General features: G+C 38.0%; 3 protein-coding genes and 2 non-coding genes across 10 annotated transcripts in view; 3 read left to right on the top strand and 2 right to left on the bottom strand.

Moving 5' to 3' along the window:
- Positions 1 to 162: 162 nt before the first annotated feature.
- Positions 163 to 6,223, bottom strand: LOC111434650 (KH domain-containing protein HEN4-like). The gene is made up of 7 exons (XM_023072118.1): positions 5,331 to 6,223; positions 2,806 to 3,249; positions 2,412 to 2,687; positions 1,642 to 1,938; positions 1,458 to 1,546; positions 779 to 890; positions 163 to 446 (listed from the first exon to the last, which is right to left on the bottom strand). The coding sequence occupies exons 1-7, from the start codon at positions 5,973 to 5,975 to the stop codon at positions 309 to 311; spliced, it is 2,001 nt and encodes a 666-aa protein (XP_022927886.1). The 5' UTR covers positions 5,976 to 6,223; the 3' UTR covers positions 163 to 308.
- A 2,449-nt stretch (positions 6,224 to 8,672) lies between these two features.
- Positions 8,673 to 8,743, top strand: TRNAG-GCC. The gene has a single exon. It is a non-coding gene; the product is annotated as a tRNA-Gly (tRNA).
- Positions 8,744 to 11,494: 2,751 nt separating this feature from the next.
- Positions 11,495 to 15,377, top strand: LOC111434580 (nicotinamidase 1-like). The gene is made up of 5 exons (XM_023072021.1): positions 11,495 to 11,770; positions 13,447 to 13,630; positions 14,288 to 14,421; positions 14,623 to 14,808; positions 15,099 to 15,377. The coding sequence occupies exons 1-5, from the start codon at positions 11,630 to 11,632 to the stop codon at positions 15,186 to 15,188; spliced, it is 735 nt and encodes a 244-aa protein (XP_022927789.1). The 5' UTR covers positions 11,495 to 11,629; the 3' UTR covers positions 15,189 to 15,377.
- TRNAG-GCC lies at positions 14,119 to 14,189 on the top strand. The gene has a single exon. It is a non-coding gene; the product is annotated as a tRNA-Gly (tRNA).
- Positions 15,378 to 16,054: 677 nt separating the features above from the next.
- LOC111434578 (protein EXECUTER 1, chloroplastic-like) overlaps positions 16,055 to 20,167 on the bottom strand; it is a 9,659-nt gene continuing 5,546 nt past the window's right edge. Inside the window, exons 12-13 of one of the 6 annotated variants that reach the window (XM_023072015.1) lie at positions 17,000 to 19,215; positions 16,055 to 16,482 (exon numbers count right to left, since the gene is read on the bottom strand). The gene's annotated coding sequence lies outside the window, so the exon portion shown is untranslated. The other 5 variants (XM_023072017.1, XM_023072016.1, XM_023072014.1 and 2 more) reach the window with 5 other exon arrangements.

Genomic DNA, 20,167 nt, shown 5'->3' with positions numbered 1-20,167 from the left:
TTTTTTTTTTTTTTTTTTTTTTCTTTTTTGAGTGGTGGTGGTGGACGGCGGAGGTGGATGTGATGGTGGTGGGCGGTGGTGGGTGGTGGGGAAGTGTCTCAGCTGGGTCATCCCTTTGTGATTTGGAGGGGCTGAGCTCAGCTTACAAAGATTTATAAGAGATGCAACAAATGGCATTAGAGCCAAATAGCCTTTCCTAAGAACTAATGAGATTGGAATGAACTTATCGGCCTGAGTTGGGTTTTAGTGTACAATATTTCCAGGGAGGGATTCAAAAAGGATATTTATGAATTTTGGAGTCGAGCTTGTCATGAGGATCCGGTGAGGATGAAGGCGTGGAGGAGGCTTTGTGCAGCCTGGGTTTCGTCCGGTGTCCCAGATATGACAATAAGTCGATTGCTTGTTAAGGGATCGGGTTCGTGCACCGTCACCATCGCACCAGAAATCTGATAAAACCAGAAGAAAACCAGAGATTCAACCATACTAGCTCTACGTAATGACAGCAGGGAAGTGAATGTGATCAAGGCCTAAGCCCACCGCTAGTAGATATTGTTCTTTTTTGGCTTTCCCTCAAGGTTTTTAAAACGCATCTGCTAGGAAGAGGTTTCCACACTCTTATAAAGAGTTTCATTCTCCTCTCCAACTGATATGGGATCTCACAATCCACCCCATTCGGGGTCCAGCGTCCTCGCTGGCACTCGTTCCATTCTCTAATCGACGTGGGACTTCAAAGTTCGCCATTATGGTATGAAACCAATATTTGAAGCATATACTTTACCTGTCTTAGACGAGCCAAATTTGTGCCATTCTCTCCATACACTAAGCTGATAACATCTTCGGGAACTATAAGTTCTACGGTAGTGTTCGTAACTAAAGCAGTTTTGCTCCCGCTGCCAACATCAGGAAGGCAAAAGTTAGAAGACTCTCTAAAATGATGAGCAGATATAAAATCTTAAACTCAATTTTCCTAATACAGCAGGTAGGAACCAATAGATTTTCAGCTACAAAACTTCTACTACAATTGCATGTACTTATATTCAAATGGTGCTAGAAATTTTGGCATGCAACATCAGAAGCACATATTCCGCCGCGGGACGATTGGGGCGTGGGCATAAAGGTCTCAATTAGGGTTATTACTTCTTTGGTAGCTTAACACATGTACTCTTTACCTACTTATACGTTCATTTCACAAGACAGTATGACAAGAGCTCACTATCTCTATTCTTGAACGAGGTAATAAATAAGATGCTAATCCTATGCCAATAACATCACAAATTTGACTGCAGCCGAGGAAGTACGGCCAGCATTAAAATAGGATTTGATTGTTCTAGTCTGTCAGCTCCTATGTTCGCGGAAAGTCGGAGGCAACAAGATGACACATATCAACAAGATCAGTCAAGTTAACAAATTTTCAAATTTCAAGCTGTCTCATAGACAAGAATGTATGTGTTACCAACCTGCCAAGATGTACTCCGCCCCTATGGGGTGGTGGTGGCAAACCCCTGCCAGCATCTGATATGGTCCTAGAACTTATCCCAGATAAAGACTGCAATCACGTACAAAGAAAACTAGATAATTGGAATTGGCAAAGGTAAAACCTTTGTTTTTTCGTTGGAGGGGGGTGTGGTAAAGAAAATCTACCTGTGAAGCCCATAACCCAGGTGATGATGAACTGTCTAAACTGTGAGAAAGACCCAAGTCATCTGTACTTTGAGTTGTATGTTGTATAAAACTACTATGAGAAGCACCGACTGGAGTCGTTCGTGCTAGAGGTGCAGGATCCCTTAGTCTTCCATAAGGGCTGGTCTCAGGATATATATATGAACCAGCACCATTCCTTGCTCCAGAATTACTTAGGACATTAGAAAAAAGGTTATCCCGCAGTCGACCTGTAACGTTGTACAAGGCGTCTTGAACATTTGAAAACTCGCCTGAAATCTGTCAAAAGAAAAATATGAAATAACTAGAAATTAAAGGAGCACAAAATCATTCTTCACAGCAAAACTTAGCATCACTTCTTTTGATCCATTGTTTATGCATGTAAATGAATAGCTGAAAAGAAAATATATCAGAACAGAGTAAACAAAATTTTGCGCTTTAGAAGAAGGAATAGCATGCACGTATCACCAATGCACACACTGGATTCATGCCCATCTGCTAACTACATTTGTGCACGCCATGCCCATCATGCTCAGTGCTCAAAGCACCTCAAATTACCCATTAATATCATGAGTGGGAAGGTTCCAAGCACCTCAAATTGCCCATTTATATTCTTCTTCATTATCAATATATTTCTCTACTTTCTATCACAATAACATACTCGACAATATTCCACTCAGTCAAACATAATGCTATAAGGATGGTAAAGGAATAAATCATTCACCAGCAAACAAAATGAATTTCATTCCCACCTGAACTATTTCATCACTTTCTGCAGCACACTTCGGGACATGATCACTCGATATTATTCTTATGTTTGTACCTGTAACCTTCCTGATTTCGGAGATTATAACACCTCCTTTTCCCAACACACAACCAACTTGATTTGATGGAACAACAAGCCGTGCCACAATAGACGCTCCCTTATTTGAGCTCATGTCTTGTCCCTTCTCAATTGCCACATCTACATATCTCGAGAAAACAAGAACAACAGCCTTTTGTGCTGGCGAGTATCGCGATTCAATGTTCTTCCCAAGATGAAACAAAAAGAAATAAAAGCTTGATGTTAGTATATACTAGTACACAAGGGATTGCAGGTACAGAAAGAAAATCAGATGGGTAAAAGACTTCAAATAGATGTCACACCTCAGATGCAGTAATACTTATCAGTCTCTCATCACAACCAGCCACCGATGGTCCAACACTTACAGTAGCACCAGATTCATTCTGAAGTGCTCTAATAATTGTACCACCCTTGCCAATGACACCCCCAATCCTATCATTAGCACAAAGAATCTTAAAAACAACATCCTGCTGTGTAACTTCCGTGTCTACTGGAGACAGCACATCAGAGTCTGTAGAAAATGAATGGATTCCTGACGCAAAAATGCTTGAATTGCTTGGCAAGATGGGCAGTATTGAATTCCTTTGCAAAATATGATCCAAATGTAGATCGGGTAAAGTCTCGTGGATGACTGCTTCAGCAGGTCTGCTTGCAACCATCCTCATCTTCTCACTTGGAGGACAGTCTTGAAGACAGCGAGATACAGCAAGAAGTGCTTTCTTGATAGCCAAAACATCCCCTTCTATCTGTCAGAAACGATAGTATATTCATAACGGCAGAAACATGTCTGGCTAACATTAACCAAAGAGTTCGGCAGATATCAACCTCTCCTATATGTTCTAGGTAATTTCCCAACTAAAAATATACATTCAACAATAACGAAGAGATTAAGAAAGTCGACATATAAATTGACACTTTTAAGACTTGTGGGAAGTCTCTCACGCATTTCAGAATTGCAATAACACAAGAAACTCACTTCCTGAAATAAAATTTCACAAATAAAAAACCTATAGACAAAGAAACAAATTTGATGAAAGTCAAAGAAATACTAGACCTTCATAAGTCACCATTTGTATACCCCATAAGTCCATTTGAACACACCTCAACTAATTTCATGTTCAAGAAAACTCATACAATTTTAAATTTGAGGTACATAATCACTATACTTTGAAATCATTTGCTTAAACCCAATTATTCTTTTCAACAATTTCAATGCCCACTCGGTCAATTCATGGTAGGAAACAATTTTATTTTTTTGCAAAAGAACATATTTGATGAAACATAATCGTGCTCAAAAAGATTTTTTTCTTCAAAGAAGATTATGATCAAGCTGCATGTCAATCTACCTTATTTAGTTCTCCTCACGATCCAGGTCCTATGTACACACACAAACACACACACACAACAAAACAAATAAAACAAACTGGAATATCCCACTGTAAAGGGCAGGTAACTAGCATACAATATAAAAATTATGTCAACCAACAAAAAAGATAGGGAAACTAAAACTTTTCTGTTGATCTTAAAGGAATCAGGACCCAACCTGCATCCTAGCCTATCTACTTTAGTTCTTCTCACTAATCAGGTTCCAAGGCTACAGGAAAAATTATTAATAAAAAAATAATTCTTTAGGAAAATAAAAAGAAAAAAGGAACACTTTCCACCATAGAAGACAATTAGCAAATACCACTATAATCGCATTGATTGACTAAAAGAAATAATGACAAACTCCAGAAGCTCGGTCAATAATTTTCCCCTTGATAGGCGGCACACATACAGCTTATTTTCCATTGTGTATTAAAAATGTAAAATGCATTCGTATCAAATAAGCATTTAACACAAGCTAAAGAAATGGATCAGCCACAATCTAAATTCCGATCAAGTATATTCAAGAACTAACAATATAAGGGAACGAGATTGGGAGAAAAAAAAATTTATCAGTCCTCCTTTATATTGTTACTTTTTTTCATTCGCCAAGATCAACATCCATCATCCATCATCCACATCGACTATTCTTTAATAAAATACCAAGCTTTCCTTTGAAAAGGAAAAATGAAGGAATAGGCAATATAGAGAGAGACGGAGAAAAAGCTCAATTGAGTCTATACAGCTAACTATTACGAACAAACAGAAAAGAAAGACAGAAAAAAAGAGGCTACAAAATATGGCTCCAATTACTGAGAGATTAAAAAAAAAAAAAAAAAGAATATCCTACAAAATGTGACTAAGGAGAAGCAATGAACTTTTCCGTAGACCGCTTCAACCCCTCTAAAAACTCCATATTTCACTAATGGTACTAGGTACATTGCCTTGATATTTCACTAAAGGTACTACGTATATTTCACTAATTTTTCTTCAAACAAGACCTGATATGAAAATCATTTAACCCCTGTCTTCGAAGAAGAGCAGAACAATATAGGTACTAGGTACCATTGCCTTGGTGTCTCACAATCGACAGACAAACTACATATGTAATCTATAAGCAGAGACAAAAATTTCGCAGAGGGGCAAAATTTTACTTCCTAGCTTTTTTACATATATCATGATTCAGCTTTGAAATTTAGAGAGCAAATTGGAGAGAAGACTTCAACTCTTTTTACTTTGATTAACATAATTTCTTAGCCTGAGATGAACTTTAAGGAGGGCAATTGCCCAGCTCCCTCCATTCTTCACTACGCTTCCATCAAATCAAAGAACAAATAGAACGAAGCTAAGCATAATGCACCAGTAAGCTGAAGTGTTATTCCAAATCCCATGCTAAAACTATAAGTTTGAATTCAACAGTATAAAAACTCAAACTAAAAGAAAAGGGAGTCTTTTTCTTTACCTCAATCATCTCGTCTGAAGGTCCTGCACATGCCGGCAACTTATCTGTCAAGACCCGAATCTTACAGCCACTCTCCTTCCTTATCTTCTCCACAACCTTCCCCCCCTTGCCTATAACTGACCCAACCTGAGCCACCTCCGCCAACAATCTACAAGAAACAACTCCAACTTCAGCCCCAATTCCAACGCCCTCGCTCTCGGCCGCAACCTCCAAAATCCTCTCGAACACCTTCAGAAGCGCATCTTGGGCCTTCGACGCCTCGACTTCAATCACACTGACCCCATTCTCGCTAGGGTTTTGATCCAGCAACACCCTGGAGGTAAGCGCTGGTGGCCCAATCACAGTAACAATCCGGTCCGGCGATTCTTTCGGAGCTTCCTCAACGCGAATCTTCGCTCCAGTAGACTGCTGAAGTTGCTTTATCACAAGCCCAGACTTCCCAATAACCCCACCGATTCTCGAAGCGTGACAGAGCATTCGAAACGCGACATGACCCGGAGGAATGATAAGCGGCGGAGGTTGCTTGAACCTCTTGGACTTAGACGAACCATTCGCCAAACCTATGTATGAGTCGCCCATTCCAGTGACCGGCGCCGTGTATGGTACAGTTCGCTTCACTGGAAGAGAGGGAAAATTACTTCCCATCTCTATATCTAATCCTTATACCAAACCAACGGAATCTCTGGCTAGAAACTGACCACAATTATTAGAAATAAATGTGGAGCAATGGAATATTCTTAACTGAAAATTGAATAGACTTTTGAGCTTTTGCTGCGACTGTTACAGAGAGTGAAGGAAAATTAGGGTTTTTGGATGGATTGAAGCAGAAGAATGCGCGAAAGAGAAGACTCGAGGGCGCAGGGAAGCTGAGCTGCGCGCATTACACTGGATTGTGCTTCCTTTGGATGTTCTATTTTTTTCCCCCAACAAAGTGGATAAAGTTTTGACCTAATCATGGAAATTTCCAATATTTAATAAAATAAAATAAATTGTTCATTTCTTCTCTACAAAAAAAATAATAAAATGTTAATAATAATAATAAATAATAATACTCAAATTGTAAATGTTTAATTTTCCTTCCATTTTTAAATATTTAAATTTAGTTCTCGAAATTAAATTTTAAAATTAGTCGTTTTTTAAATTTTATTCGCTTTTAACTTTCTTTTTTAAAATTAAAAGACATTAAAAAATTTAACTTCCTCTACAAAAATTAAAAAAAATTAAATTTTAACTCCGGGAAGTCCCAGTTGGTGTATCATGCGATCTTTGATGATATGATCGTCCCATCCGAGCAAATCATAATTTTTTTTAGAAAAGTTTTCCATTTTGGTCCTCCTGACAATCAAGCGAAAAGACTGTCGGCGAAATTGGCTTGAAGAAGCACCAATGGTCTAGTGGTAGAATAGTAACCTACCATAGTACAAACTTAGATTCAGTTCTCCGTATTTTGTAATAATGATTTCTTTTGAGAAGGAACCGAATGTGACGATCAGGCGAAAGGATTGCTTTGACGGCTACATTGGCTTTTAGAAGAGTAAGTTATATTGGTTTAGTGGTAGAATCCACAATACAGACCGAAGTTTAATTCTGATAACTTGGGTTATCAACATTTATTCGATTCTTGATGGTATCAGAATTTTTATGTTTTGGAGTAAGGACTTCATATAAATGTTGTGGATCGAGTGGATGAACCTTATTCACAAACAAAAATTGGAGCATTGCGATGGGTGGAGAAAGAACCAACTGTGACGATCGACGACTATATTGGCTATTGGAACTAGCCACAATACAAACTCGAGTTTGATTTCACACAAACCAAAATTGGAGCATTGCGATGGGTAGAGAAAGAACCAATGTGACGATCGACGACTATATTGGCTATTGGAACTAGCCACAGTACAGACCTGAGTTCGATTTCACACAAACCAAAATTGGAGCATTGCGATGGGTGGAGAAAGAACCAACTATGACGATTGACAACTATATTGGCTATTGGAACCAGCCACGGTACAGACCTAAGTTCGATTTCCCAAGGTGCATCATGCGATGATGATTCATACGTCTAAGAGTTGATAATTTGGGTCAACAATGTTTATTTGAATTTCGACGATATCATATCCGCATCCGAGAAAATCAATTTTTTATTTTGGAAAAGTTTTCCATTTTGGTCCTTTTATCATTAATATTTTAGAACAAGGACTTAATATAAAAGTTGTTGACAACTATATTGGCTTACAGGAGCACTAGTAGTCCAGTGGTAGAATAATATCTTGTTAGGATACATATCCGGATTTGATGGAATAACTGATAATTGATAACTTTGGTCATCAACATTTATTCGATTTTCGACCATATCATCAGAGCAAAAAAAACAAAAGGAAAAGTTTCCGATTTGGGTCCTTTTATCAATAATGTTTTATAGAGTAAGAACTCAAAATAAAGGATTTTTTTTTTTTAAAAAAAAAAAATTTCCCATTTTGGTCCTTTTATCATTAATGTTTTGGAGTAAGGACTTGATATAAAAGTCGTGGATTGCTTCGGCTGCTATATTAACTTTTATGAATCCCCAGTGGTCTAGTGGTAGAATAGTACCTAGCCATGGGACAGATCCGGGTTTGATTCCCGGCTGGTGCATCATGCGATGATGTCTTCTTATTCTATTATGGTGAGAGCTTCGGTCATCTTGACATCCCTTTTTTGTTCTTTTTATCATTAATGTTTTGGATTAAGGACTGAATATAAAAGTCGTGGATTCTTCGGCAGCTTCTGCCACGGTACAAACTGTGTTCGATTCCTGGCTGGTGCATCATACGAGGATGACTTCTTTATTCTATTACTCTTCGCATGACTTCTTTATTCTATTACTCTTCGCAGCTATACTAACTTTTATGAAGCACCAGTGGTCTAGTGGTAGAATAGTACCCTGCCATGGTACAGACTTGGGTTCGATGTGGCTGGTGCATCATGCAATGATGACTTCTTATTCTATTATTGGTTAGAGCTTCGGCAGCTATAGTGACCTGGGTTTGATTTTCGGTTGACATTATGTGATGATGACTTCTTATTCTGTAGTTGTCATCCCAACATCCCATTTTGGTTCTTTTTATCATTAATTTTTCTGAGTAAGGACTTAATACAAAAGTTGTGGATTGCTTCGACAACTATATTAACTTTTAGAAGCACTAGTGGTCTAGTGGTAGAATAGTACCTTGCCACGGTACAGACTTTGGTTTAATTCTTGGCTGGTGCATCATGCGATGATGACTTCTTGTTCTATAGTTGAGATCTTGGACTTAATATAAAAGTCGTGGACTGCTTCAATAGTTACCTTAACTTTTAGAAGCACCAGTGGTCTAGTGGTAGAATAGTACCCTGCCACGGTACAGACCCGGGTTCAATTCCCAGCTGGTGCATCATGCAATGATGACTTCTTATTCTATAGTTGAGGTCTTCGATCATCTCGATATCCCGTAAGGACTTAATATAAAAGTCATTGATTGCTTTGTCAGCTATATTGACTTTTAGATGCACTAGTGGTCTAGTGGTAGAATAGTACCTTGCCACAGTACAAACCTAGGTTCGATTCTCGGTTGGTGCATCATGCGATGATGACTTCTTGTTCTATAGTTGAGAGCTTCGATCATCTCGACAATCCCATTTTGGTCCTTTTTATCATTAATATTTTGGAGTAAGAACTTAATACAAAAGTTGTGGATTGCTTCGGCAGCTATACTAACTTTTATGAAGCACCAGTGGTCTAGTGGTAGAATAGTACATTGCCACGGTATAGACTCGGGTTTGATTCTCGGCTGGTGCATCATCATGCGATGATGACTTCTTGCTCTATAGTTGAGAGAGCTTCTATCATCTCGATATCCCCTTTTGGTCCTTTTTATCATTAATATTTTGAAGGACTTAATATAAAAGTCGTGGAATGCTTCGGTAGCTATATTAGCTATTAGAAGCACTAGTGAGTGGTAGAATAGTACCCTGCCATGGTACAGACCTGGGCTCGATTCTCAGCTAGTACATCGTCCCAGCCATGGTACAGACCTGGGCCCAATTCTCAGCTAGTGCATCATACGATAATGACTTCTTATTCTATAGTTGAGATCTTCAGTCATTTTTTTTTTAATATAAAAGTCGTGGATTGCTTCACAGTTATATTAACTTTTAGAAGCACCAATGGTCTAGTGGTAGAATAGTACTCTGCCGCGGTACAGACCCGGGTTCTCGTCATTTTTAATCATTAATATTTTAGAGTAAGGACTTAATATAAAAGTCGTGGACTGCTTCGACAGTTATATTAACTTTTAGAAGCATCAGTGGTTTAGTTGTAGAATAGTACCCTACCATGGTACAGACCCGGGTTTAATTCCCGACTGGTGCATCATGCAATGATAACTTCTTATTCTATAGTTGAGGTCTTCGATCATCTCGATATCCCATTTTGGTTCTTTTTATCGTTAATGTTTTGGAGTAAGGACTTAATATAAAAGTCGTGGACTGCTTCGTTAGCTATATTGACTTTTAGATGCACCAACGGTCTAGTGGTAGAATAGTACCCGGCCACGGTACAGACCCGTGTTTGATTCCCGGCTGGTGCATCATGCGATGATGACTTCTTATTCTATAGTTGAGAGCTTTGGTATCTCGATATCCCATTTTTGTCCTTTTTATCATTAATGTTTTGGAGTAAGGACTTAATATAAAAGTCGTGGACTGCTTCGATAATTATATTGGCTTTTTGAAGCACTAGTGGTCTAATGGTAGAATAGTACCCTGCCATGGTATAGACCCGTGTTCGATTCCTGGCTAGTGCATCATGCGAGCTTCGGTCATCTCGACACCCCATAAGGATTTAATATAAAGTCGTGGACTGCTTCGCTAGCTATATTGGCTTTTAGATGCACTAGTGGTCTAGTGGTAGAATAGTACCCAGCCACGGTATAGTCCTAAGTTCGATTATTAGCTGGTAACCCATTTTGGTTTTTTTATGATTAATTGTTTTGTTGTAAAAGACTTAATATAAAGGTCGTGGACTGCTTCGATAGCTATATTGGCTTTTAGAAGCACTAGTGCCATGGTACAAACCCGGCTTCAATTCCCGGTTCATCATGCGATGATGACTTCTTTATTCTATAGTTGAGAGCTTCGGTTATCTCGACACCCCATGTTGGACCTTTTTATCATTAATGTTTTGGAGTAAGGACTTAATGTAAAGTTGTTCGGTCATCTCGACACCCCATGTTCGACCTTTTTATCATTAATGTTTTGGAGTAAGGACTTAATATAAAAGTCGTGGACTGCTTCAACAGCTATATTGACTTTTAGAAGCACTAGTGGTCTAGGGGTAGAATAGTACCCTGCCACAGTACAGACCTGAGTTCGATTCTAGGTTCATCATGCGTTGATGACTTATTTACTCAATAGTTGAGAGCTTCGGTCATCTCGACACCCCACATTGGTCAATTTTATCATTAATGTTTTGGAGTAAGGACTTAATATAAAAGTCGTGGACTGCTTTGATAGTTATATTGGCTTTTTGAAGCACCAATGGTTTAGTGCTAGAATAGTACTATGCCACAATACAGACCTGTGTTCGATTCTCGGTTGGTGCATCATGCGATGATGATTTTTTATTCCATAGTTGAGACACCCCATGGTCATTTTATCATTAATATTTTGGAGTAAGGACTTAATATAAAGGTCGTGAACTGCTTCGATAGCTATATTGGCTTTTATAAACACCAGTGGTCTGGTGGTAGAATAGTACTCTGCCACAGTACAGACTTGGGTTCAATTCCCGGCTTGTGCATTAGTCGATGATGACTTCTTATTCTATAGTTGAGTGCTTATGTCATCTCGACACCCCATTTTGGCTTTTAAAAGGACCACTTACTTTGCTCCCAAAGGCATAGTTTTATTTCAAACCAATTAGTAGAGTTTCTTAAACTCTAAATTAAATTGAATTTTTTTTTTTTGAAACTAATGATTAGTTGTTATTATTTATTTATTATTTAAAATCATAATTTTGTTTTTTGTGCAGATGAATGCAAAATTGAAGATGTTCTTGTCTGATTGTAGCCTCGTCGCTGTCGGTGAAGAAATTTCCTCTATTACGGTACGTTGAAATCCACTGATTAAGACAACAAAAGATTTCAAAGATCGTGACGTTTTTTCTTTTGACTAACTTGAACTGATCCAATCTCCCTAATATCAACTCCATTTTGGAATAATTGAACTCTGATCTCTCTTATCTTCGGCTGCCGCTTCATCTTTTCTCTGATTTCCCAAAAATGGTTTCCACCGTCATTGATCTTCTCAAGAACGAGATTCCGCTGGAGCAGGAATCTGTGGTTTTGGCTGAAGACACTGTTAATGGCCTTGTTCTTGTTGATATCATCAATGGCTTCTGCACTGTTGGCGCTGGAAATTTGGTAAGTGTTTTGCACTTGGGTTTGTTATATTGCACACTATCTGTTTGATGAAATGCCTCTGCGGTTTTTCCTGAAAATTTGGCTGTTTTCTTTCTTCTTGTTATTGCACACAATCTGTTTGATGTTATGCTTCTGTAGATTTACCGAAGAATTTGGCAAGTTTTCGTTAATTTGTTGCATCTTTGGAATATATTCTGTTTGATGTTATCATTCTTCTGCGTCTTAAATGGCTAGTTTATGGGTTTTTTCATGTACGCGTAGAAGATTCGAACAGAAGCTTAAATTTACTGTTCATTGAACTTTATTGAACTTCCCACCTTTACATATTTTGATGCTATACTTTTGCCTTGCATGGGTGCCAACCAAGACCCCTAATAAGAATTCTGACAACTTCGGACTAGGTTCACCCATTTGAATTAGTTGATCTTATAAAACCGATCAAGCAAGCTGGTTGGGAAGGGATTTTTAGTGGAGAAAAGAATCGCTGAGAGATAGATTTGACTATTTGGTCATAATGAATGTGTGGATATATAGCATGCTTTGGAAGAGATTGATCCTGAGAGTCAGTCCAGTAAAAAAGGAGAGGGCCCGTTGTCTAGACTGCATTTTGGGAGTTTGAACACCATCCCATTTTCATGTTCGGTCTAATAACGGGTCTCACTCTCCATATTCTTATTCACTTTAGTTGGACTAAAATTTACATAGTCTTACTTCTCAAGTTCTAACCAAAAGATTCTATTCAATTTGGACTAAAGCAAATATAGTTTTACTTTTAGATTCTACTGAGAATCCTCGTTCTAATAAAAGTAATATTAGCAACTTGAGCGAGGTTCTACTTGTTAGGGCATAGACCTACCTTTGATGGAAATGTTAACGGTTTGAATCTCACCTTCACCTTCACCTTCACCTCTCTTGTTAAACTAAGTAGAAATAAAATTGATGTTTTTCTCTTCCGTGTTTCTTTTTCTGTAATAGGCTAGAAAATTGGTGGGATAAGAGTATTACGTTATGGAGTCTGCTGCTTATTTATAACTTCACTCCATGGTTATACATACTAAAACTATATCTATGGTAAATGACATAAAGTAAATGGTAGATAGTTATATACGTTACATTGTGGCTATATCTTGTAAAATTATATATAGTAAACTGAAACATATATGTAACTCATTAGGCAATGCTGTAAAGATGTACTTTCTCTATTCTTTGTATGACATATAAAGTAAATGGTAGATAGTTATTTACAGTAGATGATGACAATATCTGGTAAAATTATATATATAGTAAACTCAACCATATATGTACCCGATTAGGCCAATGCTTTGAAAATGTATTTTCTTTGTTGGTACATACTTGAAGTCATCAATATAAATCTCTAGCTAATATTTCTCATTGCATTTTCTCTCTACTGTTCTTGTGTTCATTTAGATCGAGTATGTATTGGTGTGCGATCCTGTGTGATCCCACATCGGTTGGGGAGGAGAACGAAACATCCTTTGTAAGGGTGTGGAAACCTCTATCTAGCATACGCGTCGCGTTTTAAAGCCTTGCAGGGAAGCCCAAAAGTAAAAATTCAAAGAAGCCAATATCTGCTGGCGGTGGAGTTGGGCAGTTACAGATCCTAGGAAAGAAGGTAAATTAGAACGTTGGAGTTTATGGGATGTTTTTGTTGGCAGGCACCAAGAGAACCAAACAGGCAGATCTCTGAAATGGTAGAGGAATCAGCAAGGATTGCAAGGATTTTCTGTGAGAAGAAATGGCCTGTAATGGCATTTCTTGACTCTCACCAACCAAACAAGCCTGAGGAACCATATCCTCCTCACTGTATTGCTGGTTCTGATGAATCCAACTTGGTTCCAGGCATGTCTCTCTCTCTCTCTCTCTCTCTCTCTCTCTTTCTGTTTTTCCCTCATATCAAACCAAACAGATTGCATCAAAAACAAGTAAATGATCAGAAAATTTTAGATGAATATCAGAATGATTTGAAGAAACCCATGGTTTTAGCAAATCTAGTGTATGTTTATACGTCGAAAATATGGGAACTGGATGTTAGAACCTATGACGACTTTTTAAGTAATAATATATATTTTAACGAATGAAATTACGCTCAAGTTTAACACAATTAGCCAAATTCATATAATTAAAACGTGTCACCGTTTAACTAAATCATTAGTTAGAGTAAGCTGAGAGCTTGAAAATTAAGAAAGTATGTACTATTTTCATTCCAATCTTCCCAATGTACCTGTGATCTTTTAGGTGGAAGAATCTTAGAAACAAATTTTGCATTTTTTCTTGATATATTGTTAAATTATGAAAATTACAATAATTGTAATGGGTCAAAACAAGAAGCACCAGTGGTCTAGTGGTAGAATAGTACTCTGCCACGGTACAGACCCGGGTTCGATTCCCGGCTGGTGCATCTGATGTTTTTTTTTATTTTTTTGTTTTTTTTTGAAAAGTTTCCCTCCTTTTATCATTAATGTTTTGAAACGTGGACTGAGTGGATGAAAATTGTAGCACTGCGATGGGTGGAGAAGGAGCCGAACGTGACGATCAGGCGAAAGGACTGCTTCGACGGCTATATTGGCTCCTTCCAGCCTGATGGCTCCAACGTCTTTGTGGATTGGATCAAACACAATCAAATTAAATCGGTATGAATCTTCTTCCACTTTTCGTTTCTTTTCAATGTCTTTGTGGATTGGATCAAACACAATCAAATCGAATCTGTATGAATCTTCTTCCACTTTTCATTTCTTTTCAATGTCTTTGTGGATTGGATCAAACACGATATGATCCAGCAAGAGCTGTTGATTTGGAACTCAAACCTTTTCTTTTCTTTTCTGTGGATTAAGCTTTTCGTGGTCGGAATTTGTACGGACATTTGCGTGTTGGATTTCGTGTGCTCCACTATGTCCGCCAAAAATCTAGGGCTTCTCAGTCCGTTAAACGACGTCGTTCTGTACTCTCAGGCCTGTGCTACCTTTGATGTTCCTCTCCATGTTGCTACAAACACCAAAGGAGCTCTTCCTCATCCTCAGGTAATACATTTTTCGTTCTTTTTCTCTCTTTTTCTTCCTAATTGACTAATTAAAGAAAATAATTGAAATTAAATAATAATAAGAAAAAAGATTTTCGAGGAAAAAATAATAATGGAAAGAATATATATTTTACGTGGAGTAAGATATTCGAAAAGATTATGTTTTATATCAGATGATTTATGTGTAGAACGCTCGCATTTGAGTCATGAAATATTTCTAATTATTTAAGTGCACCGTTTGGTTATAGTTTAATATACTTTTAACACTTTGGGTTATGAACGGTATGACAGGAGTTCATGCATCATGTCGGTTTGTACATGGCGAAGGAAAGAGGTGCCGTTATAGCCAACAAAATATCACTAATAGGAACCACCAAATAAGCCAACAGGTACCTTGCTTAAGTAGATGATCCTCGAATCAAATAAATAAATGGGAAGACGATCTTATCAAATAGAGAGTTTTTAAACTCGTGATCGAATACTTTAAATTAATCGAACTAAAGGAAGAGATAGTAGTCTTCTTGTTACTGTCATGTAAATTCTAAAATAAATTGTGTGGTTACCTCATGTTCTTTTTTTTTTCTCTCGGAATTTAACCATATTATTTATGAATAAAATGAATCAAACCAGAATTTCTTTCGTGTCGGAGAACGAGGAAAAGACAAGAACGGGGAGAGTATCACTACCCCATCCGACCTTGAACCTGCCCCAAATAATTATTTTTATTATTAAAATTTTAAAACATATAATATGTATTATATTATTAAAAACATATTTATATTCTTAACAATCCTTTACTTCATAATGTATCTGTTTTTAAGTTTATATATATCATTTCGTTTGTTTGTATATTCTATTATGTATAATTTCGTAATACAATAATTTGTATATAAATTTACAATAAAAGTATCATATATTTTTTAAAACAAATTATTTAATAAATTATACATAATACTACTTTTATCATTAACTATATATAATTCTAATATGCATGCCAATTTTAATTGAATTTAATAATAATAAATAATGAAAAAAAATTCTCCTCAAAGACCCGATTCCCAAACGGGGATTCCCGACCTGGATTCTTCGCAATGAGGAATGAAACGGAGAGGAGGATGGAGAGTGCATCTCTAATCCTGCCTCGTTATCATCCCCAAATCTTGTTGAACCAACCAGCGTGCGCTGTAAAGAAGCATGGTGAAAGATGAGTATAAACAATGAGAGAAGATTTCAGAAGGGGCCACAGATTCATAAAAGTACTAAACTTTTCATGATATTAACAAATGAGTCTAATGGTGTTCTTGTTCGAGACTCCAAACCGACTTACAAACGATGCCTCAACCTACTACAATCAGAAATAAGTACACAACTAAAGCAACAAGATATTAACAGCATCAAAGCTACATCACTGTTTATATAATCACCACAAAACTTGATGTTTAAGAGTTGATTAAGCAAAAGAACAGATTAATATATGCAAGGATAGAAAGAATTTCCCAGAAAAGGAAGTAATTTTGAGACCCAAGAGTGAGCGTTGACAAAGGTTTGGTGATCAAGTTAGTGAGGCCAGTGTACTTGTGAGTGATGAGTCAGTTGATAACAGATGGCTCGCTTAGCTTGCTCGTATACTACTGATCTTTAAATGAGGGCTTTAAATCCTCTGGCACTGTTGCAACTGCATTAGAAAAAATGGGAGGAAAATGATCATATCAGCAGATTGTAGCAAATGTTTCCACAGAATCCATTGAAATTATTTAGTAAATTAAGATCAAAATTTAAGTTAGAAAAGGTGCGAGATCCCGTATCGATTGGAGAGGGAAACGAGTGCCAGCAAGGCCGTTAGGCCTCGAAATAGGGTGGACTGTGAGATCCCATGTCGGTTAGAAAAGGAAACAAAACATTCTTTTATAAGGGTGTGGAAACGTTCCCCTAATAGATGCGTTTTAAAAACCTTGAAGGGAAGCTTGAAAGGGAAAGCTCAAAGAGGACACTATCGGCTAGCGGTGGACTTGAGCTGTTGCAAAATGTAAGACTAAATATGATAAACGATGAATAAAAGGGCCTGGTGTGCTGCCAAATTCGGGCTGTAAATCAGCATGACATCGAAGAAAAAAGAGAATTTAATCCCAAAAGAAAGAAAAAGGGAAGTAGTTTTTGACAATTATTTAAGGGTAGCTATTTGGAGTACTTACTTTATTCAAAGGAGATTTCTCTTAGGCTAACGAGTGTGTTTGGCAAATGATGCCCCTTCTTGCATGTCGTGTAAGGGCCAAGTATGTTGTCCCAGCTTGTCCGGACACCTTTCCAAGAGACCTTGAATCAGCCTTGGGCAGGATGCTTGTGGGCACACATGTACCCTTGCAATGTGCGATGACTAAAACACGTTGCGAGTGTGCTGCCCATTCGTGTGCATATTGTCATGGTCATGCTCGTCCAGGGCGTGTTGTCCATGACCGCATGTCCATGTCATATCAAACCCTTTATTTGATTCCATGTTGTATTGTCTTACTATTGTATTTTTTTTTATTGTATCACTCTTCGGTAAAATCATATCTAGGTCCGCTAGACCTAAATAGTCTAAAATGTACTATAAGGGGATGCAACTAGTCGTCAATTCTCCCTATCTAGTGTTATATGCTATCTAAGCCGTTATGTTGTCTTTCTCGCTTATAGTCTATAAGATTGCTTTCAATCTTACTTCAAAAATATATTTCCCCCGTTTTCTAAAATCTTCTTCTTAAAACAGGGCCAGAGGCTTGAGCATACGTTGCCCGGCCGTAGGCTATGCAAATTCGAATTCAAAAATATGTTTCCCCTGATTTTTAAAATCTTCTTAAAATGGGATCAGAGGCTTGAGCATACGTTGCCCGGCCGTAGGCTATGTAAATTCGAATTGGCTTGATTCACTTGGTGTTGGGAGAGTGAGTGTCGCACATCCGCTGCCAAGAAAAGTGCGATTGTGACAAGTGGTATCAGAGCATTTTTAGCTCGTTGACACATTGAAACCAAAACAATGTTGACGACAAAATCGACACCTAAATCAAAAGCCGACCGACTTAACTTTATAGAACAGTAAATGTTGTTTCTAAAAGAAGTCCACGACATTGACCGTTTCTTGTAAGGATGAGTTACAAAATTGAATAAAAAAGTTAAGGGAATCGACACCCGCCTGGATGGGTTGCTGATCAAAGAATTGATGTTTAGAGTTGACTCATTAGAGGAAAGACTTACTCGAAGGGAATTGCCAATCAAAGACTTGGCTACTGAAACTTGTTCCGAAAACCTAAAAATTACGTTAGCCACAATGCATCTTGTGGACGATGTAAAACTCTGGTGGTACTCGAGGGTGAACGATATCCAAAATGGGTCATGCACCATCGACTCATGAGAAAACCTCAAGAAATAGTTGAGGACTCAATTCTTCCTCGAAAATGTTGAATTTATAATAGGGCAGAAACTACAAGAATTGAGACACACGGGAGGCATAAGAGACTATGTTAAATAGTTCTCAGTTTTGATTTTAGACATCGGAATATGTTGGATAAGGAAAAAAAATCTGCTTTGTCGAAGGATTGCAACCGTGGGCCAGAGCAATAAACTTGCGATCCTTCATGTGCCACCAGAATTTTGCATTGTCCACAAATTGCATGGTGACTAACGTAACTTTCAAGTCTTTGGAACAAGTTTCTGTAGCTTTAAAGTATTGTTCTACATCAAAGATAAAGTTCTCCAATTCCTCGACTTTGGGTTTAGGGTTCTTCGGTTTGTTAAGCCCAAAATAAGCTTAGCTTGGGGTGTGATTCTCTACATCCCTCATTGTCAAACTCACTCGGGCGTTTGATTCGGACATCTCCCCCCTGATACCATCAATTGTTGTTCTGAATTCATCAGCTAAATCATTGAACAACTTCCGCATGGTCTTTTGTAAACCGCCTAGCTCTTTGACACATCCTTCCATGTGTGCAACAAAGTTGTCAAGACCATTAACATGTTCTGAGTTGCTCGTTCGGGCAACTCTTTCCTCTAATGAGTTAACTCTAAACATCAATTCTTTCATCGACAACCCATCCAGGCGGGCATCGATTGTATCGATTTCCTCAACTTTTTTATTCAATTTTGTCACTCGTCTTTCCAAGAAACTGACAGTGTCATGGATTTCTTTTAAAAACACATGTCTTCTTCTATCAAGGTAAGCCGGTCCACTTGTGATTTAGGTGCTGATTTTGTTGTCGACATTGTTTCGGTCTCAATGCATCAAAGAGCTAACAAGACACTGATACCACTTGCCACAATCACACTTTTCTTAGTAGCGAATTTTGTGATTGCGCGACACTTACTCCCAACATTGAGTGAGTCAAGCCAATTCAAATTTGCGTCGCCTACGACCGGACAACGTATGCTCAAGCCTCTTGTATCGTTTTAAGACGATTTTAGAAAACGGGACAGAGAAATTTATGAAAGCAAGATTGAAAAAAGGTCTTGAAAGCAATGTTATAGGCTATAAGCGAGAAAGGTAACATAACAGCTTAGATAACATATAATTTCGGGCAGGAAGAACGCGTCCCTCTATAGTACATTTTGAGACGATTCAGGTCTGGCAAGCTTAGACATGATTTTGCCGAACATTCATACAAAACTCGAGTGGAGAGAATTGATGACTAATTGCATCCCCTTCTATTATATTTTGAGGCGATTCAGGTATGGCGACCCTAGACATGATTTCGCCAAATAGTCATACAAACAGAAAATACAACAGTAAGACAATACAACATGAAATGAAATAAAGGATTTGGTGTGGCATAGACATGCGACCATAGGCAATACGCCCTGGACGAGCATGACTATAACATCTATCATGCAAAGTTTTTGCCTCACAAATTGCTTGCCACATGTTACTAAATTTGTAGAAGACTTCTTGGATTGCCAAGTAACTACGCTAAAAATGAGTTCAACAACCCATATGCATGTGTGAAACAGTGTTTCTAGTCGTTACCCACCAAATGGCACACAGGCGTACACGTTCCTATTTTTTGAGATGAAGGTTAAGCTATGACAAGGTTTAAGGTTGCACAAGGGGAAAACATTTTGGGTCGCAATTAGGTATCTGACAAGTAGTATCAGAGCTAGGTTCATTCCAACAAAATGAGTTGTTAAGTCCCGAATGGGACCCTTGCCCCAATATGGCCCAATCTCTACTATCCTTTGCAGAACACCACCATGAGAGAGTGGCAGCAATGGAGGGCTCGATAAGCATGTTAAGTGAGCACATTGAGGGTTAGAATCTTCTTGTGGCATGGGCAGGCAGGCTTCGCCATTCTTTTACTGTCTCTCTCTCGCTTTTTTTTTTTTTTTTTTTTTTG

Source organism: Cucurbita moschata, unplaced genomic scaffold, assembly GCF_002738365.1.
Source record: "Cucurbita moschata cultivar Rifu unplaced genomic scaffold, Cmos_1.0 Cmo_Scf00045, whole genome shotgun sequence".
NCBI classification, from domain to species: domain Eukaryota; kingdom Viridiplantae; phylum Streptophyta; class Magnoliopsida; order Cucurbitales; family Cucurbitaceae; genus Cucurbita; species Cucurbita moschata.
This window is presented reverse-complemented; position numbering and strand designations above follow the sequence as displayed.

Bases quoted from the DNA above. Each gene is read 5' to 3' on its own strand.
- LOC111434650 (XM_023072118.1), bottom strand. From the start codon at position 5,975: ATGGGAAGTAATTTTCCCTCTCTTCCAGTGAAGCGAACTGTACCATAC. The intron at 1,547-1,641 runs GTAGATTTTCTT...ACGTGATTGCAG, and splicing joins CTGGGTTATGGGCTTCACAG to TCTTTATCTGGGATAAGTTC. The intron at 447-778 runs GTAAAGTATATG...TGGTTTTATCAG, and splicing joins ATTTGGCTCGTCTAAGACAG to ATTTCTGGTGCGATGGTGAC.
- LOC111434580 (XM_023072021.1), top strand. From the start codon at position 11,630: ATGGTTTCCACCGTCATTGATCTTCTCAAGAACGAGATTCCGCTGGAG. The intron at 11,771-13,446 runs GTAAGTGTTTTG...TTTTGTTGGCAG, and splicing joins CTGTTGGCGCTGGAAATTTG to GCACCAAGAGAACCAAACAG. The intron at 14,422-14,622 runs GTATGAATCTTC...CTGTGGATTAAG, and splicing joins AACACAATCAAATTAAATCG to CTTTTCGTGGTCGGAATTTG.